Genomic DNA, 25,389 nt, shown 5'->3' on the forward strand with positions numbered 1-25,389 from the left:
CATAAGCGGAGCCGTTCCTCGTCACCGGCGTCAGATCGTTGTTCACTCTCAGTCGGTAATGGTTGTGCAGTTCTACTGTCGCTCAAACTTACCTTCTGTTGGATACTCACTCGTCTCTCCTCGCTCCAGGTCGTCACGTCTCCTGCACCTCCGAGAAGCCACTGGTCGTTCACCTGCTTTCCCTATTCTCCTGGGAATCTCCTCCGTTGACTCCAAGCCAGTGAGTTTGTTCCCTGCTGGAACGCCGCCATTCTGCCAAGCCGATCCTGCCGCAGTTGCACTCTCATTTCTCCCTCTATCTCTCACTCACTCGTTCACTTCCACTAGTTTTGGAAGTCGCTTTATGTTACTCCTTTTTGTAAAAAATATCACTTTGTTTTGAAATACACTAACCGTCTCCGTCTGCTTCCGGGTCCACCTCCTAAGTAAATTCTGACAAGTCTAGAGGTTAAGTAATTGGACTTTTGTTGGGAAGGTTGTAGGATCGCTTCCACAAAGTCCATGTTGTTTATAATATCATCATTATTATATTTTTACATTATTGTATAAAGCATTACGAGTATTAAGTGGAAAAAGTTTAAAAATGTCCACCACAGTTTGTATAGGCTAGCAGTCTAAATCCCAGCGTCATCTGTGCCTCATAAAGCTTTGGCCCAAGGATGAACTGCTCGGATGAAGACTTCAGTGGTTCATGAGGATTCATCTCGTCATCACTAGTTTCCTCAGTTCCAGGCACATTTAAATGCTATAAATAATCACAACAATCACTATTTAATGTAACTATCTGAATCAGCTATAGATATATCATCTATATCGATTGTCCTGTCGCCTCTGACGTCAGATCAAAGGCTGTTGGCATGCGTAATGGAAACTCAGCCTTAAATTAACACAGATGAAACCAACAGCAGAGCTTTTTTTTACGGCAACATCCATAGTCCATAGATTTCTTTGTTTGATACGTCAGGTAATGATGGAGCTGTCCAAAATACCGACACAGGATTAAAATAATAATAACAAAAATAATAATAATAATAATAATAATAATAAAAGGTCCTATGGACCCGGGAACAAGGACGTCATATCCCTTGATCTCAGTTATCTGCTCAACGTCAGCTGAACTTTCTGTTCAGTGGCTTCAAATGTCATTCTGCGCTTCACTTGGCCAGGTGAAGGAAATAAACAGTGTTGACTCTTTCTTTACCATTTTCTCTGTGATAACTGTTTACAATTAAAAAAAGTATAGTGTTGTTCCATCATAAAGCAACCATAAAAAAAAATAATGCAAAGTATTACATATTGTATTTGTACAGTGTAATAGTAAAGTCTGCTTGTCGGTTGTAAATCAAAACATCATAAGAGTCAGTGGTTTCAGGATGATGAGTTTCAATGTAACTCTGATTTTATCACAACCTCTGCCCTCTATAAGCCCGGAAGGCCTAATTTTACACACTGTTCGGCCAAGCTTTGCTATGTGTAAATGTCACTGCACACTCCTGGATTTCAGTTGTATAGATTATCATCTAAATCATGACTTGATTTAGATATCCTAAGTGGTTTGTCAGTGAAAAGACTGTTGTTAATCAAAAGTCAATTTAATGTTCATTGACTGACAGATGTCTTGCACATTTCAAGTAAAATTTTATACATTCAATCATAGAAAAAATAAAAAAATAAAAAAAATCACTGAGACATCCTAGAGCCTAAATTCTGTTCCATGAGGTCAGACACTGCCAACAACACTGAAACCCACATTTAGTAACATATCGTTAAATAACTGAAAACAGACTGTATTAGTTAAAAACAAAAAGCAAAAAAATGTAAATGAAGCATCAAAGTTTAATACATCAATCTGTGATGCAGGATAGTGTAGGTCCCACTATATCCCGCTACTTCATACGGCACAGAGCACAGGCTCAGAGTTTGCTTCCTCTGCATTCTCAATCAATTTATTGGTGTCCACCACATCTGGCTGAGATCGTTCACGATCAAAGTAGAGTGGATTGTCAAAGGTTGGTAAGATGCGAGGGGCCTTCTTGTAGACAAAGAATGCAATGGCTACCAGTGAAGCAGCGACAACAATGACCAGCACAACGACCAAACTCGTGTGAACTCGACTGCGAGGATCCAGATCTCCGTGAGGCTCTGCACAAAAATGCACAAAGATCAGTCTGTACAATTCAAAACAAATTTAACTTACAAATGCAGTACTATATTTCCACTTACCAGGTTTTGACTCCGTTTCTCTGGATGACACTGATGAGGACGAAAAGTAGAATGACCAGTTAACTCATCACTTTATTTATAACTGTATATCTAACCTAGTCACCTACAACATGTGAATTCTCACATTTCATAAGAAACCAAACTCAGTTGTATAGAAACACAACTTTTAAGAGACCAGGTCATTATATCCAGGACAGTCTATGGGTGTGTACGTACAAACATCATATACAAGAGAATGATTAAATTACCTTTAGGAGTTTTGCAGACGTATGGGCTCTCATGCCATCTGTTAGCTGATACCCACTGCCCATCAAAAGTTAAAATCCTTCCAAACTCAGAGTCAGGATTATCTTCAGACCAGTTTGTGTAGTCCAAGACTGTTTTGTCCAACCACTTCCATGTCCCTAGAGCCAAACAGGAACTGTATGTTACCATTTGCATTGCATTTGCATAATTTGGAAATAATGACCCTGTGCTTCACTTTTGGCAGCAAGAAAAAAACAAACCACTACAACTCCATTGTAGTGGTGTATAGAGCCAAAAAGAAGAGAATTGTGTCAATGTCCCAATATTTATGCAGATTATAATTCTATCAGTTGAAGGGCAGATTATCGCTCTTTCTCTAAATTGGTGGGTGGGGAGACGAGCAGCGACACACGTCATGCATCTAGTGTGAACCAGGTAAAAAGTGTGACTATACCTTTATGAGTTTTATACAGGCCGATCCAAAACGAGTTGTGGCTATCTCCAAATATTTCCAAACTGCTTTTGAGGAAATTTTGCTCCGAAGGATCTTCAATGCTAGCCAGGGTTCCACCTTTTACAACAACACAAATGTATAGTTGTAACATTTAACAAACACATGTTGAGTCTGTTCCACTTGTATTTACTGACAACAACAACTAAACAGCCACGCACTCTTTTGATCTAAAATTAAAGAGCCAGGCTTCCTCTGACTGGATTGCCTCACACTCTTACCGTGTCTTATACAGCTGCTAGCTGCATGTGGCCATTCAGTTTCTTCTGTTACAAACAAGTAACAATGACTCTTAAATGGAAGCCAGGTAAACGTCTGGAACCATGTATTTGACTCTTCAGGGCAAACTCCTGGAAAGCCGGTTGATTCTGTTGGTGCTACATCTGTGTGAAAGACATAATGATGGTGATATCAACTAATTAAATGTGACATTCAGTGCAGTGACTCTTCAGTACAGTCATACATAACAGTCATGGGTCAGGAATAGATTGACAAGATGACATTAACATGGCATATATGTTGTAAGTGACATTCATCCGAGAATTACAGAAGAACCGTTTTCAATTTATTGAAATGTCCTGTCCACAGCCGTACCTGTGGTTTGCATGCAAGCAGTTTTCATGGTTCGGTTGCAGAAAGCAGTTCTCCAACTTCCGTCTACATCCATGTACACGCAAGGTCGGTCACTGCTCGGTTCATCTTCAGCCCACGTGGCAAAGGTGAGGGGCCAGCCGTCAACATACCTAAAATAGTCGTTGGTCTGAAAGCAGATTTGGATCAAAATATTCATCATGCTTCCATAATTCGACTGACTGCAGTCACTTCAGTTAGAAAGTGAAATATGAATAAAAGAAGGCGCTGAGAGATGTTAAGAATATGTTAGTTTGGCTTCTCGGTGTCACAGTCTAGCTTCTACTAAGAACTCTAGGCATAGACCATATGCGGTCGCCAATTGGTGCTGTCGACTGGAGGGGCACCAGACAACCAAAGAGAATTTTTTTTATAAATGGTTGCCTTATGAACATACCTAATAATATAATAATAGTTAAGAATGAAGGGCGACCCTGGGAACAAGCCTCACACTGATTAGACAAGAGAGTGACAAAAGCATGTGCAGTGACTCAAGCATGGACTAGAATAGCCAATGGCAGATACCCATAGACACTGTTTACACAAGTTACTCTTCTCTATAATGATAAAAGATCATTCTAGTCAGGCGTTGGGCCACTCAGATTCTTGTCTGGACAGGTGAGGCATTCTGAAGGAAAAACATGTCAGAGTGGGTGAAATGATATTTAAAAAACAAAAGTAATGCGATAAGGAAAATATAAATAAATGTATTTGTGATGGAAAAAGAGTCTGTAAATAAAAAAATACTGACAGAAGTAAGCGTCCTACGGGCCATGAGTTTGAGACCTCTGTTTTAATCTATAATTTTTTTATAGCACTTGAAGGTTTGGTGGAACAGTGCTGCAATTTCAGATAGTCGAATCCACGTACCTGTTTCTTGTTCAGTCCAATCCACAGTGGAGCTTTAAGATCGGTAGCCAGCAGCTCAATGTAGGCCTGTGACCATTCATTTCGCAGGCTAGCCAGATTAGCTTTGTCACCTTCACAGTGTTTCTTGGCTTCCTCCCAGGTCAGATCTTTAGTCACAGCCTTGATGCTGTCATTTCCTAGAGCTACATAGATGCTTGGAACTACTGGTTCTGGTTGAGCTGGAAGACTTGGGTCTGTAGAGAGCAAGACATCAAAGGATGATATCGTTGTTTCATTGTCACATTATGGTCGCATGATTTATATTCTCTTAATTCTCCCTCTTCAACTTAAATACAGATTCATTTAGGAAAGAATGGTGCTGCTGACCCACTGCACTTTGGAGCTTTAATTTAAGACATACGACCAGGTATGACATCATTTCATTCATTTGAGCTTATTTTTGAAACATAACCTCACCAAGATTTCTGGTGCAGACAAATCCATTGGTGTCATTGCAAGACTTTGTCAGCCATTTACCGACGCCAAGCATGGGACTGCTGTTCATCACAACACAGTCTTCCTGGTTTAATACAAATGAGTGGTTTGGATTTGAAAAATCTATTCACAGCACAATTTCAGACAAAAAAATGTTTTCTTTCTCTGAAAATGTACCTCATTCCACCTTTTATAAAATGATCCCTGATGACGACGATGCTTCTAAGGAGGAGAATGAATGAAATGAAATAAGTTGCATGTTTTAGATAATAGCATTGAAAACATAGAAAACCCATGTAATCATTTTACAATTCCCTGTTTTACAACCATGTAAGGTAAACCACTGAAGATCACATGACTGTACTTACAGAATTTCCCCAGTTGGTGTATCGTCTTGACTTTCCATCAATCCAGTAAAATCCATCTTGTTTTACACTATTCAAACCTATCCACAGGTCTGTACTTGCTGCTTCTAGCATTGTGGTAATGAGAAATGCTGTAAAGAGAAGTCATTTTTTAGATTTTCTTTTCTAATGTTGTTGTAATTCAATAGGAAATGAGTTGTGCTTTATTGTTGAATTCAGACACACATGACATGAAAGTAAAAGCACAAATCCTGATACTCAAAATTATATAAGAAAACACTGTCTAAAACTAAATGTTATTTTATTTACCAAAAAAAAAAAAACTAAGTGAAAACTAAGGCTGTGTAAAAACGTATCTTTGCCACATAACACCTGCATACGTAATCCTAATGGTTTGGTCTGATTGGTTGTGTACAGAGGCATTTTGATCGAATGATTTCATTGCTCACACCTCTTGGAAGTGAGAGGTAATTACACCCTTTCCAGACCTGCTGCTGACCAGGACGCAGAAAGATTAATTCTTGTTAAGAATGTAACAGGAGTTATTGTAATCACTTTTTCTTCTGTACCTGCTCATAACCACCCTTCTTCCATTTGCATCTCAAAGGCTATGAATGAATGTTCAGCTACTAATGTAGAACTAATGATCAAACATCAAAAACAGAACAAACCTTGCACACGTCTTGTGGGAATAGAGACTAGATTTCCTCCTATGGTAATGCACTGTCTCCTCGCTTCTTCCCAGGTGATCTTACGGCCAATGTTGACACTATAACACTGTAGATATGAAATAATATAAATATGTTAAGCTTCCATCTAATTTGACTCAATTATCTGTGTACTCCTATTAAATATTGCCGGTTTATGAAATGAATTAGATTTCTCACCTTTGAATCAAATTTCTTCCATTTGAGTGGGCATCCACCCGTAGGAGCAACCGTGGGGGGTGCAGTGGTGTTGACAGGTGATGAGAAACTTCGTTTACAAATGGACTTGTACTCTCTGCCACAGTTGCAAGTTTCCCAGAAGCCTGTGAGAATCAGTGAGACACATGTCATCAGCCTTATTTTACTTGTTTCAGTCATTTTTAAATGTTTTTCCTTGGAGCAGACACCCCTCATCACACACACCTGTCATCTAGATTACTCACCCATGAAATAAGACATAGTCACACAGTTCTGATCAAAGGCATTTGAATCGGGTTGCTCGTCATTCCATCTTTGCAACGACACCGATGTCCCATCCATCCACCTTGAAGCATACACATTTAATATGAATGACACATTTGTGTGGAAAAATACTGGGTTTTTTGTGCACAACTTGCTGAGCTGTTGACGTAGGAAGTGTTTGCAGATGATATTGTAATCTCTAGTGAGAGTAGGAGACAGGTTGAAGGTTGAAGTCCCCAAGAGTTTGACAAAATACCTGTGTGACACGACAGTGAGACAGGTGAAGATGCAAGGAGTAGAGGTCGAGAAAGTGGATGAGTTCAAATACCTTGTGTTAATCATCCAAAGCAATGGATGGCTGACCCAAGGTATTTAAACTCATCCATTGTCTTAAATACAGGAGGTGGAGCTGTAGTTGGCAAAGTTGAAGATGCTGGGATTTACGTTGGGAGTGACCACAGGGCAGGGTTAGAAATTAGCATATTCAAGGGACAGCTCAGGTCAGAAACTAAGTAATAGCAGTGACGTGCAGTCCCTCACCTGTCAATCTTGATTAATCAAAATTGATTAAAGCATAATTGAAAGCTTTTAAAACAACTAAATGTTTAATTTAAAGCAGACCTAGACCGGAAGTTACAATTAACGCTGTTTTTTAGTGTGTATCTGCGTCATTACCTTGTTTATGAAGGTACCTGAAGGTTCTAAACAAACAGTTCAGCCACTGCTGAGAACACTGTGTTTCATTGTAATCTCGGGCTCAGAAAAAACGGGCTCAGAAAAAAACGTACGTAACCGTTACGTGAACAGCGGTTCTCCTGAACAGCAGATCCTCCGGCTCAGGGCACTAGTCCGGGCACATCCGGTTGCGTACATTGAACCGCAGAAGAAGAATAACGACCGTTGTGGAGGTGTTTCACAAGCGACAGTGTCTTCTGACTCTGGGTCTGACTCTGGGTCAAAGGTCGTCAAAGGGACTGTGGCGGGGAGTCGTGAAGAAGCTATTTTTAAACACTGTTAAAACAATGTTTTGATAATGAGTAGCAGTGCATCCACCGTTCCAGAGGGGGGAGCTGCGCTTCTGAGAGCGGGTGTGCTGAATATTCACTTCCGGGTACTGGCCAATCACAAGACAGTTGGGAAACCTCTACGCTGGCTGGCCAATCACAACACAGTCTGTCTTCTGGGTTTGAGAGTTGAGTCTGAAATATCGCGGCTGAGGAACAGCGTCAGAAAAGAGGATTTCGATCGGCTCGTTTACAGCAACTAGGAGGTTTTTGACCATAAAAACAAGTTAATGTATGTAAGTAGATCTCCATAAATAACATATATGTGCAACAGGACCACTCTATGCGAGCTTTAAAGTCAAAATTGAAATATAAGCTTCAATTTTGGGTTCATACTGTGCATCCGACGAGTGCCTCCCTTTGGTTTGGTCACAAACCATAGTGATAGTGATTATACTGAACAAAGGATTTTGAAGATGAAGCTACCAAGCTGGAGGAAAAGAGGAAGATCACACAGAAGGTTATTGGATGTTATGGAGGACATGAGGACAGTCGGTATAACAGAAGAGAACATGAGGAATAGGACAAGATGGAGGCAGGCTGTCCGCTGTGGTGATCCATAAAGGGAAAAGCCAATAGTAGTAGAAGAAGAATATGAAAACGTACCAAGTACCACCTCAGAAAATACTGACATCTCAAAGTAAACCAGTTATTACACACTGGACCATTAAAAGTAGGTTCTATTTGTAATAGATTATAAGATTGTAACCTTTGTTGCTGATGCCATAGATGAGACTGAAAATTAATATTTTAGTATTAACCCCATACCAACTTTGTGGTAAATAACAGCTTTGTGACATCCATATTGTTTGTGCCTTTCAACACGTTAACATTTGCTTTTCTTTGAATGCTATATGTCCTGATTTTGAAAGTAGTGAGAGGAATTATTTCCGAATTCAGGAAACAGTGCTATCTGAAGGGCATGAGGGTGTGTCTTAAACTTCATCCACATATTCAGTTTCATTTAGAAATGTCACATCGTATTACTAAAGCTGAGTATATGATTTTTTTTAAATTATTATCTGGGTGTTCTATCAATCGGCCTAGGGACAACAAAAATAGTCTATGGCTATAACTTGGTACATTTACATGAGAATTGTTCTTAGTTTTAACTGTCCTTAGTTGTAAGTATCAAACAAACAAAATATTGATACTCACCAAAATGACCCATCAAGGTCCACTGACAAACCTATATAAAATTTGCCATAGGATCTGGAAATCTGTACAAACATACACACACACACATACCAGCTTTAACATCTGTAGTTGTTAGTTTGAGCATGATATTCACCAAAACAATATGATATTTACAAAAAGTGTATATTACCTTTTTCCATATGAAGGTGTTTTCTTCTTTGCTGCTAATTGACATCAGGTCGCCATGCCTCTTCTTACAGTAGTGACGAGCATCCTCCATGGACATTGAGTCCGAGTTAATAACATACTGATTGCCTTTCCACATGAGCCAACCATCTGAAGTGGTATTATATTCTGCAACATTTTTATGGTTGGTCATTTAGAGATTGAAAATAATCACCAGCAGCACCTTTTGAACACTCAAGTCTAAGACCCTCATACTTAGTTTATCAACACAGTCATCTCAACTTTTGGAAATGTTAAGTCAGAGCAGTTGAAAAATATTGTATTCTATGTCAACTTACCTGGTAGAGTGGCATTTGGGGGAGGTTTTGGGGTCACTCCTACAAGAATAAAGCACACAGTCATCATGTCAAGCATTTTTCTTATCGATAATGACGACCATATGATGAATAACAAGCATGGTGTGAGTAACTAAGAGTACCATTTGTTCATTCATTCATTTTCTACCACTTTACCCTCCATAGGGTCACAGGGGTGGTGGGTGGGTATGAAGGCGTGGTACACCCTGAGCAGGTCACCAGTCCATTGCAAAGCCAACACACAGAGACAAACAACCATTCACTCTCACACTTACAGTCAATTTAGTGCGTCCAATGAACCTAATTCATAATTTCTGCATGTTTTGGATGTGAGAGGGAGAGAACACACCATTACGTGGGTAGAACATGCAAACTCCACACAGAAAGGCCCATCACAACACAAGAGATCGACGAGAACGGTATATTACACCAATTAAGCTAAATAAATACAATAGTAATATCCCTGATGTACTGTATGTACAACATAGGGGGCAAAGAGGACACAACTACATTGAGTGTGGCAATGTTTTGAGATAACATGATTTTGGGAGGAGGTTAAAAAAGTATTAGAAAACATTTATTTCAAAAAGTCACACGATTAATCCTGATTTTTTTCATTTTAGGGCCATAAATATACAAAAAGTGAACAAACGATGACAGATACATTATGTCTTCTTCATGTCAAAATATGTCAAAATATCAATTCCAGTGTTTTAGAAAAGGACTAATTGGCCAAGTTTTACATTTTGGGTCAGGCAAATGTTGACAACATTTCCTTTGGAGAGAGTGATGTTTATATGAAAGAGAAAGCAGGATCTAACAAATGATGGTGAGGACGGGCTGATGTTAACCCTACAACAAGGTTAATATGATCTTGAACACCTTTAATGCTAACTGGTCCTTACAAATTATACACACATCTCTTTTATGGCTGAGGAATCAACTTTTGTGACTGGTTTGCTGGTTTGTATGTTGTTTTTGTTCTTTTTATATTTGCTTTGTGAACTTTTATTAAAGTTCTACCACACTTTGGATAATGAGGCATGTTTACCATGTAAAGCATAATGCACGGATCTTACAGTGTAGGACTAAGAAAACTATTAATAAACAAATCTGTACCTGCACGTATTTGGCATAGCCAGTCGTTGTAACTCTCACAGTGCGCATCGTTCCAGGAGCCGCTCTCATCCCAGTTGTATATTCTGAATTCAGTGCAAGACTCTGCATTATTAAAGTTGTTTGGCTCTCCGTCTTGCCAATGCTGGAAGTTAAGCTGTGGAAAAAAACCATACATGGTATTAAAAAAAAATACACCGAACCATCTGAAATTAGTTGAATACAAATTTAAGAACTTCTAAAATGTAGAACTAACCGCGGATCCATCACTCCATGTATAACCAGTGGTTGTATCTGGAACATAGAGTCCAATCCAGGCTCTTCCATGACTGCAGTGCAAATATAAATAACAATAATATGACCAATTTAACCAATTTAAAATAATAATAATAATAATAATAATAATGATCTTGTACTTTTGTAAGTTTTGCATTTTTTTTCCTCTAGAGGTAGTAATCAAGCTAGAAGAACTACAGTAAAGTAAGCTGAGTAAAAGTGACATTCACTACTGCATCTATACTTAGTTTAAACATTGGTGATGTTCATCTTTGATTTGAAAGTATATTTAACCAGTTCATACCGTCCCACTAGTAGCTCAGCAGCACTGTGGATGCTGAGCAGATCTCCTCCGATGGCCCTGCAGTAATCCCTGGCCTCAAACCACGTCTTCTCATTTGCACGAGGCCCTGTGAAAAACTTAAAGATATCAAGTGTAGGCTGAATTAAAGTCAACAGGATTAGGAAAGCAGCAGCAGAGTAAATGCTTTGTTGAAGTAATGAGTTTATGTAATGTCAGTCTTTTAAAGATTTAAAGCTGCAGTGCGTTGCTTGTTGTTGTCCATGTTATTATCCTGCATCAGTTATGACGTAATAGTATTTGTTTGCTGTGTCCATCATTTCACAACAGGTTCTGTCAAGCAATACCAGACAGAGGGAGCGTTTGTGTGTATACAGCGGCATTGCGGGAGCGAGTGGAGGCAAGAAGCGTTGCTGAATGACTGGATTCACTTCGTAAAACTTTTAATGGGCATAAACTCCACGTAGTTCGCAGCCGTCTCTATTTACTAGTGCAATGTTGCTGTCGCCTCCGTCTGTCCTGACAAAAAAAAGAATCACATCCTGTCTGCAGCTCAGGAATGACGCAGGGTGACACATGATCTAATGCTGCGTTCCATTTTTGCATTCGGAACTTAGAATTTCCAAGGTCATTCCCACTGAAGGAAAGCCCCGACCTCAGAATTTTAACTCGGAAACTCGGAACAAGGAGGCTGTTCCCAACCAAGCACTTCTGTTGTATTTGTTTCGCAGTAAATCAGTCGTACACATAGTAGTGTTTCATTTATATCCGTAGACATGTTGCTACTTTGTGTGCACCAAACCATGTGGAGCTTGTTATCGCTTGGTATTGCCAGGGATACAGCTTTAAACTATACTAAAACCTTTCCACAATTGAAGTATTTTTTGTTTCCAACAATGATTTTAGCTGAGGTTGAGGTTCTACCTTAGAGCAGAAATTTCTTCTTCCCACTGGTATCCATCCGTCGGCACACTTTGGGGCACTTGGAGTAGGAGGTGGAACAGTTACAACGGCGCCCTCTGCCAGGTGTTTGCAGATGTATTTCTCCTGGTTGGTGCAAGGCAGCAGGTCCCAGAGTCCAGCAAAAACCCCAGTTAGCATGGCAACACATCCCTCTTGGTAACCTGGTGGAAAAATTATCTTTTGTAAAGTGTGATGCTGCTTTTAAGCCTTCATAGATGGGTTTCATGTTTGTGTTGGTTGGTACCTGGCATCTCAGTGTTCCAGTGAGTAAAGCTCACTGAATCTGTGTTGGTCCACACAAACTCATCAATGTTTTTCTGGTTTGAGAGCCCAAGCCAGAAGTACTTCTCTGGTCTCAACCCCACTAAGCTGACAAGGAATGCATTGTCCACCCTGGAAATAATAACACAATCTTGTCTCTTATGGGGTCGAAACAAAACACATGGAATAAACTGTATATATAAAAACAGGAAATGAGCCTTACCCATTTGAAACATCGGCTAAGTAAGAGTCTGACGTCTTGCAGTCATCCTTGGCTTCATTAAAAGTCTTTGTCTCAGTTCCTACAAAGTAGCAGAAGGAGCCGTATCTTTTCCAACCCTGTGGGACATTGAATGCTTATTATGACTGAGGCATTGTGGAGCATAATATATCTAGAGACACAAACTCTTTTAAGACATGTGGAAACTTCACTCACTGCTTTGCAGCCTATTTGCAGATCTACTTCTTGTCCAGTGCGCTCAGTGCTGCTTTGCTTCATACAGATAAAACCATGTTTTTCATCACACCAGCGATCTGCCCAGTTCCCGCTCTGAAAGAAGAAAGCATCTAAACAACATCTATCTACAAGTATTTGTAATTTAATAAAAAAAAGTGATGCATAAGTGATACAATTTACAGTGTTTCTTTAAGTTGTTCTAAGGTCAACATGATCCTGCAGAAGTGATGAGTTTTCCCAGAGTCTTTAAATGCATCTCATCAGCTGCTCCTTATAGCTCAACATATTGTGAAGCCCCTTATATTTTCATTAACTCTCATTGCACTGGAATTTACAATATTTGAATATTCAACAAATCGTCCAGTAATATTTTGAGTTGTTTTTGAAATATCTCTATTTTTCATTTCAGCCTCTCCCTGCCCTTTTCCTTGGATTTTTCCACCATCTGATGTGTCCGTATACTCTTTTATAGTAATTTAGTCATAAAATTGGTGGATATTCAAAAGTAGTGTTAAACATTTGTGCCCTGCCACGGCGAAACCAGTCGGCCGAGCGCAAACCAAATAAACAAAGAACAAATTGTTTTTTTCCCCCAAAATGATGGAAGTTGACGTTTCGAAGAAGCCACTACATGGTAGTGTTGTGTCGGTCAGGAGTGATTCGTTCGAAAGTACGGATCAATTGAGTGAACGAACTGACTGGGATCACTTCATGAACTGATTCGTTCCTTTCTTAGTTCAGTTGAGCTCAGCAGCGATCGTGGCGGCCTGGAGTGGAACTGCCGCGTTCTGTGAATCACTCGCGAAGTAGTTTGCCGAACATACTGCACTCAGGGAGGAGGTGAGTCACGTAGCAGGGCACTGGGCTCCTGCTTAGCACTGAACGATTCGGTGAACGAATCTTTTGAACGAATCATTTTAATGAACTGATTCAAGTGATTCAGTATACTCAAATGAACTGCAGATCCCGTCACTACTACATGCTTGAAATCACAGTATTGTGGGTTTTAAAACCATACATTTTGTATTTGAATTAGGGTTGTTTCGTAGTTAGTGTGTGGTGATATCACATTCCAGTGCTTTTGTTGTTTTTTTGGCCTATCAGCATGCAGTGTTGCCAGATTGGGCAGTTTTCCGCTCAATTGGGGTATTTTTGTTTTACGTCAGGCAGCAGAAAAAAAAACATTGGGCAGGTGAATAAAATTTGGGCTGCTTTTGTCCACATTTGACGAGTTTTTAATCTTGTGAAAAACAGCACTCTCAGTCTCTTTTTTCAACACCAGATGAATATACATGTTCACACTCTCTCTCTACCTAAGCTCTAAGGGGGAAGGAATCACTACTCCAAAAGCAGTACTATTTATAATATTAGTATAATATTATCTATTCATTCAACTCATTCAGCAACAGACTGATCCATCCAACACAGAGCCAACTAGATGTATTGTATTTTATTTGATTGATTAGAAATATGTATCTATATATGATCCTTCTAACTCTTAAGTATATTTCCTTTCTTGTTTTATTAATATTATTATTATGTTATGGTTCCCAGAAGGTGTACATCTTTGAGGCTAAAATTCTCAAACGGCCATATCTTCTTCAAATATTTTCCGATTTTCATGTGTTAGACGTTGATGGGACGCTTAGAAATCACACTTTCAGAATCTAAATAACTAATATCTAAATAACTAAATAACTCAAAATGCACCTTGACCAACACATTTTTGTAATTCAATTTGTGTAAGTCAAGATCGAATGGCTGGAAGCAAAGTTTCATGAATCAGCTCCAGAAATGTTCTGATGCCTTTACCTTGCCTTTGATGAGAACACAGTCATTTTCGCCGGTGCCCAGAGTAGGTGTTCCATACACCCAGCTGGTATAACTCACTGCGGAGTAGTCACTCCAGTCAAACAGCCCCTCTGTTGTCCTGTCATTCAGTCCAATCCAGAGCTCATCAATGGATGCTGCATAGGAGATTTCACATTTTATTTGGATAATTGATACGTTTATGAATATGTTTCTTTTAATGGAGCCAATCTACTGCTTTTCTGCACTCATTAAGAAAACATTATACATGTAATTTGTATGTATTTTGAAAATACTTCTTTGGCCATGGGTTCTCCAGGTGATTTCTTTGGTCATTTTAATTAAAAACTGTTTTTTTCACCAAAACCTGCTTTTGGATCCTCCATTTTGCACACCGTGACTGCAACAGCAACTTGGACGTACTGAGTGAACATAACTCCTTGATCTAATTTTTATGGGTATTATTAAGTCACTCACTTTTGTTAAAAAAGTTAAAACAAAAGTTAAACAGTAATAGTTAAATCAATCAATCTTTATTTGTATAGCCCACAGTTTACAAAACATAGTTTGTCTCACTGGACTTCAGAGGGTTGGTAACATCCTCTGTCCTTAGACCTTCGACCAGGGTAAGGAAAAACTACCAGGGAAAAAACCCTTATAACAGGGAAAAAGGGTAGAAACCTTAGCTCACATAGAGTGGTCGTGTTGCACATACATGTTAGATACGGAGGTCTACTTACATACATTAACTTGTTTTTATGGTCAAAAACCGATAGAAATCCTCTTTTCTGACGCTGTTCCCTTCAATAAAATATAATTGGAACTAATTTAAAAAATTAGTCTTCATACCGTATCCAAGTTGAGAGATGATAAAGCTTTGATCCTCCACGTTGCGAATGCTCACAAGGTCTCCTCCTTCTTTGCGGCACTCTGTCCGAGCATTAGTCCATGTTTGCAGTGTACGATGAAGGTGGAAGCAGTGGCCACTGTAGGGAATCCATGGACTTTCACAAAACCCTTGTTCAACTGATCATGGAAAAACAACAACTTATCTTTCTACCATACAGTGAGTCAGATTACAGGAGCCAGATGAGTGCAGAATATTTATCTGTACCGTGTGGTGGATTTGGCGGAGCTCCATCTTTGTAGCAGATATAGCCGAATTTCTTCGTACAGGATGAACTTTGCCAGGTTTGCACCCCACCAGTGTCGAGAAAGGCACAGTTGTGTCCTGGATTAGGAAGTGGGTTTCCTGAATAAAATAATAAAATAGAAAACATTTTAACAGTGTGGATCCAAAAAGATTGTTGATGTCTTGGCATGGCTTTTGCTTGTATCCACCAAGATGTGACATCTTTCTTTAAACTTGGCCGGTGACTTACTGGGCACGAGTGCAGTGCTGACTTCATGTTGTTTGAATAAGAAATATAAGAAAAAGATACACGTACTGCACTTTTTCCACATAATTCAGTATAATTTATACTGTATATGTAAAAAGCTAAAACATAACATTCACTTTGGAGTGGCTATATGCTGAGCTGAAAAAATATATATATATATACCATACTAACATAGTATAAATTAGTAGTATTTATTTAAAATTATCACTAACGTTAAAGTACAGTGGTACTTTTCACAGGCAGATTTATTTTAAAATCATTTGCGCTCTCATCATCCTCTTCTTTCTCAAATATACTTCAGACAGTGTTGGATGAAGTATATGGTAAATGGTGACTAATTATTATTATTTAATTCATCATCATCATCATCATTATTTTGTTATGTGTTTCATTTTGTATGCACTTTGGACAAAATTCCTTCGCTCCACTCTGATCACATACCCTGGTATATATACAGTAGCACAGTATTTCTGATTTTCCACATAGTACCACCAGAGGAAGCTCACGTACCACTGGTGGTACATGTACTACAGCTTGAGAACCATGGAGATAGATAATATTTCATTATCAGACTGTTAAGTCTAAAATTTTACTTGCATAACAGCCGTTCTGCTTGAACGTTTTTTTTTTTTTAAAAAGACAGAACAAATACTATAGTCTGCATCCCAATTACATAAAACTAAATATATTTTACAGTACAATTGATCTGGGATTAAGCTCCATATTTCATTATGGGTGGGTAAAACATAAACAATGAATTTAAGATGGTATAGTGCTTCATAGAGCGTGTCACTACTATCACTTCAACTATCATTCTTGAAGTTACAGGAGAAAGTTAAACAAAATCACTCTAGTTTTTCTGTAACTACTTCCTAAAACTGTATGTTAGAGACTTTGCTGGGGAACTAAAGCAGAGCATTTGAAGTTTTTTGTTTTTTTTACCAGAGTGACGACTTACCAGTATCCCATCTCAGGTAACGGAAAGGTTTCCCATTAGACCACTGCCAGCCATGTTCTGGGTCAAGAACCAACCCAATCCAAAGTTTTTGTCTGGAAGATCCCAGTAGCACTGTGAGTATTTGAGAGTTTTTGTGCCGTTGAGAGGGACAAAAAAAGGAAGAAGACAGAGTAAATAAATTGTTCCTCTTCTTCACACTCTTCCCTTTTTTTCTGCCCACCAACTCCACAAAAGACAAAAGCATTAGTTTTTAATTTAAGTGCATCGAGATGCGAGGGAAGCAACCATACAGTTTATATTATCATGTTAAATCATGTTCCTGGTGCGAATATCAACCTTCAAAGTATTTATTGAGACAAACAGATCATTCAACAGCTGAAGGAGACTGGCATGATCGAACGTTTGAACGTTTGCTTGTTGCTCACAGTGACTTTAAAAAACAACAACATTGGTTTTACTCAGTGTCACAAGTCTGGAAGTCTTTGCATGAATATCTGTTTGATTCACGGTCATTTATGAGTTATTGGACGATGGTATATCATATATCATAAGCTAATTAAACATCAAGATTAAAGTAACATAATTTCCTTTATGTTTTTCCTATTTTCTTCAGCCATTGTCTACAGCAGTGGTCACCAAATATGAATTTTTCCAACCTTTAATCACGATTAACAAGTATACAAAAAAAACAACACTAGCATACAAAAAAAAGGAAGTTGTAATTCATCTCTTGGGTATGATTTGTATGTGTGATGTATTGATAATTTGCTACAGATATTGGTGTAAATATGTGTGATTTGGGTCACAATAGTTAATAATGATAATTCTGTAAACATTGGGTTTGGGTAGAAAGTTTTAAAACCCAATAAATCTATTGTGATCACATTATACTGCATACAAAATATAGCCGTCTCAGTATCAGCAAACATCCACCAGGTGGCACTTTACCTGAGATGAATGCATGCTCATGGGGATCAGAGACACTGATTAGCGAGGCCTCCTGCTGTTTGCAGCTGGCCTCAGCCTGTGTCCAGGTCAGAGCTGACATCGTGTTGAGCTGGTAATACGCTCCTGTTGCCAGGTTCTTTGCCCAGTGTTCTCTGGCTGCACATTGATTTGGATAAATGAGATCCTTCAGTCAGTCAAACATTAAACTATAGAACAACATTTCAAATTGTGGTTTAATATTCAGTGCTTTGCATTAAAAACTATATTTGAATGGCACAAAAGATCGTACATCTAGTGACTTAACATTCTAAATACAATACTCACAGTTAGTTGGGCAGTGTCCCCACTGCTCATGTTCATATTTTGTTTCAATTGCACACCAAAGACGCTTCTGTGAGGAGTCGTACGTGGTGCAGTCTCCATACCATCGGTCCTTGTACAGGAAGGGAAACATGCAGATCTTCCCAAATGCATTTCCTTCGATGGTATAATACTCTAAGAGAGAGAAAAACAGGTTTGTCACATTTCATCTTCTTTCACTGAACTCTCACAAAGTAATGGTTTGTCATATTTTTAGGAAGGAAATGTGTTTGGTTTTTTTTGTTAGTCCTGTCTCCTACTCTACTGATTGTCTCCAGAAAGCACAGGCAAATGTGGCTTTAACATTATTGAACATTATTGCAATTGAAATATAATAGTATATATACTATTATATTTCAATTGCAATATGACTTTGTGTCCGTTAAGTGAACATGTTGCTGTGTGGACAGGTTTCTATCTCTCTGCAGGGGCTTGTTGCAGCCAAACAGAATCATGTGAAGAATTTAAAGGTAGAGCATGTTCTTTTACACTTTAGTTTTCATACAGTACCTCTGAGAGTTCTTGTACAAGCACCGCTGGATGTTCCTGTGATGGTGAGGTGGTTATTTGGCCCAATGGTTTTGGAGAGTGCGATTGATTCATCAGGTTTGACTTCAATGTAGAGGTCTTTTCCTTTGAGGGCGAGCAGTGTGTTATTCCTGCATTCCCACTTCTGGAGCTCAGACTTGTTGTCACAGTCGTACAAGTTCACTTCGCTCCCTACACTTTTGCCCTGCGCCCCCAGACACTTCTTGGTGGTGACTGTAAAAAGGCGGTTGCCGGACGTCCAGCGGATGGAAAGGCAGCGGCTTGACTTTTTCAACAAACAAAAACCAGTGGCCTTGTTCATGAGTGAGAAGGGAGAATCTGCGAAGAGAGATGCCTTAAGTTGAAATTCACACAGTTACATTTTGTCCAGATCACGTGTTCCCGCTCAACTTTGACAGACTTAAAGTTGCGCTTATGGCGTCCATGAAACAACCGTCAGTGCAGTCTACCACTGTGGTTCTGTCAGTGCAAATTTGCACTGAAAAAAATAGTTGGTAAGATCTAAAATAACAAGAAAGCAATTTGCCATTTCTGTACAGAATGCATAATTAACTTAATTCATACTGTACCATTTGCTGCTGAACACGGCGATGTTAGGATGACGAGCACAAAGGCTGCTAAAGTTAACCGTGGGATCAGCATTCTTCTAATAAGTCTCACAGCTACAGACACTGTCCGTGAGCAGAGGACTTATGAGCATGATCATGAAAAGGAGGGAATCTTAAAAGTACCGACGCTGTTACTTTTTTTTCCGCCTTTTCATTGAGAAAGTGTCATGTTTCAGATTGGCACATTACAACATTTTGCTATTGGGGGTGGGAGGGACGTATGGGCAACATACACACTTGTTTTTCTTGCACAGATGTCACTCCAGAAAAAGTGGCCCCATTCACTTCCTGCCAATAGGATAAGAAAGAGATTCATGTTAACCATGACTCATCAGTTTTGCTGCTTCAAACCTACATCCATCCTCATAGACTTTCATCACTTAGGGTGTGCAATATAGGAACTGATTTGTAATCTTCCTTTGAATTATTAGGAAAGTTTCACACACATATACATGTAAGAAAAACACACATAATATATATATATATATATATATATATATATATATATGTGTGTGTGTGTATATATATATATATATATACATATATATGTACATACACATATACACATATATATACACACACTCACTGCAATCAGTTTAGATTAAAATGGAGGATTAGTGTGTTGTGCATTGGCTTCAATCAATCTTTATTTATATCACACTTTTCATACAGACACAACACAGAGTACTTCACATAAAATAACCCAATTTTTCAGGTTTTGTCTTAATAAAAACCTTTTCCCCCTTGAAAATAATTTGTCTGTCTGTCTCATATATATCAATATGGCAATTGTAGACATGGACACTATAGTCAGACAGTGGCAATGTGTTGTAAGCCATACATTCACTGATATACATGAACACAAGCAAAGCTCTCTGACTGGTCCAATGAGGCACACATATCCTATATGATAACAATAATTATTTTTATATTACAGTGATTATTGCTGATGAAGAGAATATTTTGTGCATCCTGAGTGTAGCAACACAGTATCCTGTTTAGAGGCAGCTGCCATGAGGTTTGTTCTCCATCTCTTCCCTAACATCTATCATAGCATTTTGCATTCTCACTTCCTCTTTTGTTATTCTCCTTTTTGGGTTTGAAAGACTGTGCCGAAATATTAACGTCAGTGAATGCAGTGATAAAACATAAAGTGATAAACTTTAGTTTCAGAGGAGCAATGCATTAATGCAAACATCTGCTTTCAAACGTGAGCATTATATATGAAACTTTATTTAGTTTAGTGGTAATAATGTTATGGGTGTATATATATATATATATGCAATGGTCTCATTGGAAGTTGATCACAATAGAAAACCACAATGCAGGGTCACATGGGAGTACACTGTGGAACAGCACCTATTTAATGCTGAAAAGTCTCTTTGCGCAAAAGATTCACTTCACTTCCCACCTGATGCATCTGTTATTCCCTTAATTGCAGCACTAAAGCGTCTTCTACACGAAGATTGAGACCATGGCGTGAAAACAATGAAAGGTGCACTCTGCTCTTAAGAGTCTGTCACCACGTTTTACTAAGATCTACTCGGATCTCCTGCACTTCATCACGACTTTACTCCATCCTTGTCATAAAGATCATTATTTTGATGTGGGGATAAAGCTGTGCGTAGAGAAATGATCCAGTTTGCGTTGCATATAGAGAGCCAGCAGAGGAGAGGGAGAAGTGCACAGCGCAGGGGCGGTGCACAGAAAAAAAGGGCCGTCTGTCTGCACGAGATGAGGGGGCACGACCACTATTTTATTTATGTTTATTCATTTTACTTTTAAATGTGACCAGCATTGCATGGCTTGTTTTAAGATTCACTGGCCGATTACTTAATTAGGATTTAACTTGAGCAAAAACAATTTTTATAATTTATTTTAATTTCAAGAGTGTGTCTTTTTGTATATTTGGTGTTTAAGTATTGTTAATAAATGTCTTACAATAACACATAATAGCCATAATTTAAAATTTCCTGTCAACTTTTAAAATTTACAAAAACACAGTGGGCCGCCGGTGGGCTGCCCGAGAGGCCCTACCAACGAGCTTAGCAGGGGGGAAACCCTGCAATGGATTAAAAAACAAAACCAGTGGTTGATGCTCAGATGTCTGGTGAACCAAACAAGAGACACCTGAAATTTAGGAAATTGGAGAACATCAAACCAAAATTGATTTTGTACACCCGCAGGTTCAGTTTGATAATTCATATGCTTTGAGACGAAACTCCCGTGTTCGAAACCTAACATTGCGTTGAATGATGTGTGAATGCCACACCTTTGCATGCATGAATCACACATGTGATTAACACAATGTGTGATGAACGTGTTAATTACACGTGCAATTCATGCACATAAAGGTGTGGCATTCACACATCATTCAAGCAATACTACTGATCAATCTATACTGATTCAGTGATAAAGTGCCTGTTAACATGAACCATGATCTGAAACAAGTATTTTTTTTTTCTTTCAGAATTGGCAAAGGCACTCTGACTGACATAATCAAACACTTTGATGACCGTCCTGGCCCCACCTGGACTGACCATGGACAGCCAGACGTATCTTTTTGAAAAAATCTGGCCTTTCTGTTCTGATGAGGCAAAAGACTTCACATGTCCAGCACCAAAGGTTACAGCACAGAAGAGTAAGCAGAAGAGGGTGCGCTTGTGATGTCACCATTTAGCCCGCATATCAACTGTGATGGACAGGGTGGGTACAGCCACATTGTGGGGGATGAACTGGTATTGAAGATGATAATATAGTCCATGGTCTAGAAAATGTTGAACTCTCCTTCACACACTTAGATATATTTTATTTGAGATTTGAAGTATGTATCTATCTTTCACCTTTCTTGTTTCTCATTTTTATTCAAGTGCTTTTTGTAACAGAAGAATTTCCCTCTGGGGATCAATAAAGTAAATTCTGATTCTTATCAGTCCACTGAAGTACTTAAGGCAAATAACACTACATTGACATGAACTACATTCATTCCTTTGTTTTCAAACTGCTACACTAATTTCTGTCCTGTGGGCTAACAGATAGAGGGGGGTTGTGACCATGTAAATGTGATGCAAATGAGCGACTATTGGCCTGGCTCCTCAAGTAGGTCAAAATCTTTCAGGCTGAATTTCTCCTTAAAGCAGTTTGAGGAGTGCCTACATTCAAATGGCCACATCTTCTTCAAAAATTATCAGATTTTAAACAAATTAAAAAAAAACAACAAAAAAAAAACAACAAACAACTGATTTTAAGTCAACGTGATGAGTTGCCAAACGCTTCTTATGCAGCTAATTATTGGTGACTATGTGGAGGAAATGAATAAAATATTCCACTACCTCTGTAATGTCTATGTCAACACTTAAAAGGGATACAATTGCTTCATGCATCTTTTCCCATCAGCTGGCGGAGAGTCTGCATCATCACCACTTCCTGCCTCCTCTCCATTTAAAAGTGTGTTCCCAGGCCCTCACCACTCTGTAAGCAGGAGCACATGAGGAGCTGAAGCTAATCTGTGCCTTCCTTGAAGTGCACCTCTCCCTCTCTCCTGCTTACTTTATCACTGATCATGGACTTCACTCTTGCACCATCATTTCCTGAAAACACACAAACCTTTGCACAGGTATTTTAATAGCGTTCTGTAATTGTCACAAGTTTGACTTTACACCTTTGAAACAAGTTCTTGATTCTGTCTCTTAGCGTGGAGATAATAAATGTTATCAATGTACATTTACATTTATTTACATAGCTACAACTTTTAGTTACGTATTTACAGTACTCATTTTATAATTACGCTGTTATACTATAATACTTTCATGTCTAGTAATCAAATGTACTGTGTTTTTAGAGTGGCAATTTAATTACAACCATGACTGACTTTGTAAACATTTTAGGTTTTCCAAACTTATTAACCTGAACTGTTTAATGTGCTCCTGTTTTTTGGGTGATAGCTGATTCTGAAGTTAAACAATTAAGAAATCTATTATTTGGAACAAAACAGTTTTTTTTAAATTTCAGTAAAAACAGTTCCTTTTAGGACTTATTATTTATTATTGCTGAATTTACAGTGCAGCCCAGCCAAGCAGAAAGAGAACTTTTGATTGTGACCAAAGAATTGCCAGTTTGAATCCCCACCAGGTTTAAGGGCAGGGTACCCAATCCCCATTACTCATTGTTAATTGGACACTCTAAATCAGTTGGCTGGGGTGGAGGGTTTCCAGAGGGTCAAAGAGCCACAAATAAAAGATGCCCTTTGATACAGTAGCCACAAAGTAGCCACAATTGGCATGTTTCCACTAGCGGTACTCGCCTCGCTTTGGCACGGTATTTTGCGTTTCCATCAGTGATAGTACCTACTAGTACCTGTTGCTTTTTTTAGTACCTGCCCTGCCCCTGTGTTTCAGTCCAGTGACTGTGACAGACAGAGTCTGTGCTCCGGTCATGGAGGAAGTACTGAACAAATAGTTTTAATTAACTCATTGTAATAATTCAGTTACACTGAAAACAACTGCTTTACAAGTCGCAAGTGGGTAGCTTGCGTGTGGTGTGGTATAAAACGAAGTCACAGCAGTTTCATGCAGCTGTGCAATGAAGACTCTGCCCCTGTTGGAGAGGTAATGTATCGTGTAAACACATCCAAAATCGTGCCTTGCCGATGTGAGGCGAGCTGGGACCATTAGGTGAAAATGGGGCTAATGTGAGAGCGAATGGTTGTTCATCTTTGTGTCGACCCTGCTATGGACTGGTGACCTGTACAGGGTGTGACCCCGTCTTTCACCCTAAGTCAGCTGGCAATGGCTCCAGCAGCCCCTGGGATTATCATGTGGAGGATAAAGCAGTAGACAGTGAATGAATGAATGAATGAATGAATGAATATATTAAATAATGACAGCTACTATACAGTGGTATGCAAAAATTTGGGCACCTCTGTAAATTTTTATGATTTTCCTTTATAAATCATTGGTTGTTTGGATAACACAGTGAAACATAAAGATGATGTTGTAGGTCTTTGGAGCTGGTCTCACTGTAAAAATGATAACTAGCAATTGTTGATCTCATTACACTTTTTAAATTAAACTGCCTCGGAAATATGGCTTTGCAATAAACTCTTGTCTGCCCAGCAAATTTCTCACATTGTTGACTTAACTACTATTTTTGAAACAGCTCAACAAGAATTCGTAAATATTTTAATAGATTTTTGAGTTAAGGGCACTCCGTCAATTGCTCATGTGCGCATGCGCACGCAAGCCTGAACCAGTTTGAACTGGTTTGAACAGCTCTGTGCTGGTGTGTGCCAGTCCGACATTTTGTGGAGCAAAAATGTGTGGTGGGAGCTGACAAAACTTTGGGAGCTGACAAGACTTTCGCTCTAGCAGGTAAGCTAAGCTCGTTTTTACTTTCATCAGGCTGAATTAGACTGACTTTTTTTAAACTGTTAGGCATTGTCTGCTGTAACTTTTTTTGTAATCCACATGCGCCTCCTCATGCAGACGCTTTCATATATGTGGCCCGCCACAGCAAATAGTGCACAAGTCGGCCCGACTCTCAAAATGAGAGATTTTCGTTTTATTCTCTCTTCTTCTGTGTGAGTGAACTCATTAGCATTTTAAGCTAGCGATCTTTAGGCTAACGTGTTAGCATAAACGTTAGCAGCAAAAAGAAACAGATGGATTATTTAGCGGCAGAATGAAAGCAGGACATGACAATAACTGGACACATACGTGATGTCAGCACCCAAAACCTCTTATTAACCTTCTTGACTCATGTGTGAATGACACAGCTTTGTGTATGAAGTATTGACTGTGATGCTAATGATTTAGCAACTAGCTGAGAGATCCATCCACACTACTCCACAGATCCATTTCAATGTATTTAATTTGATTTAATATTAGAAGTATGTATCTATCTTTGATTCTTCTCTCTTACGTATATAGTATATTTTGTTTTTAATTTTTATGAAACAACAAAAACAGATGATAAAAATATGACTACACAAATGTAAAAACAAGAAATGATAGCAGAAGTTATTTCATCGTAAGAGGTTATTATGTCCCGGTTTTTAATGTATTGTATATGTATTGTTCTGTGTAGCAGTGTAGCTCACAACAATAGTATCTGTGCTCACAAAGGTGTTGTTTCACTGACAGCTTAGACCAGGA

General features: G+C 38.8%; 1 protein-coding gene across 1 annotated transcript; it reads right to left on the reverse strand.

Moving 5' to 3' along the window:
• Positions 1-1,604: 1,604 nt before the first annotated feature.
• Positions 1,605-19,614, reverse strand: mrc1b (mannose receptor, C type 1b; the record flags this gene model as incomplete). The annotated part of the gene is made up of 32 exons (XM_083907801.1): positions 1,605-2,142; positions 2,224-2,253; positions 2,472-2,627; positions 2,924-3,040; positions 3,202-3,363; positions 3,575-3,740; positions 4,481-4,713; positions 4,937-5,039; positions 5,132-5,176; positions 5,323-5,450; positions 5,991-6,096; positions 6,207-6,349; positions 6,470-6,570; positions 8,711-8,772; positions 8,880-9,043; positions 9,214-9,252; positions 10,351-10,504; positions 10,604-10,676; positions 10,928-11,043; positions 11,849-12,048; positions 12,132-12,280; positions 12,372-12,487; positions 12,585-12,698; positions 14,418-14,572; positions 15,264-15,440; positions 15,529-15,666; positions 16,773-16,883; positions 17,721-17,876; positions 18,045-18,215; positions 18,591-18,947; positions 19,199-19,300; positions 19,593-19,614. The coding sequence occupies 32 exons, from the start codon at positions 19,612-19,614 to the stop codon at positions 1,892-1,894; spliced, it is 4,317 nt and encodes a 1,438-aa protein (XP_083763927.1). The 3' UTR covers positions 1,605-1,891.
• Positions 19,615-25,389: the final 5,775 nt, after the last annotated feature.

The sequence above is a fragment of the Microchirus variegatus genome (assembly GCF_963457635.1).
Source record: "Microchirus variegatus genome assembly, chromosome: 21".
In the NCBI taxonomy this organism is placed as follows: Eukaryota; Metazoa; Chordata; class Actinopteri; order Pleuronectiformes; family Soleidae; genus Microchirus; species Microchirus variegatus.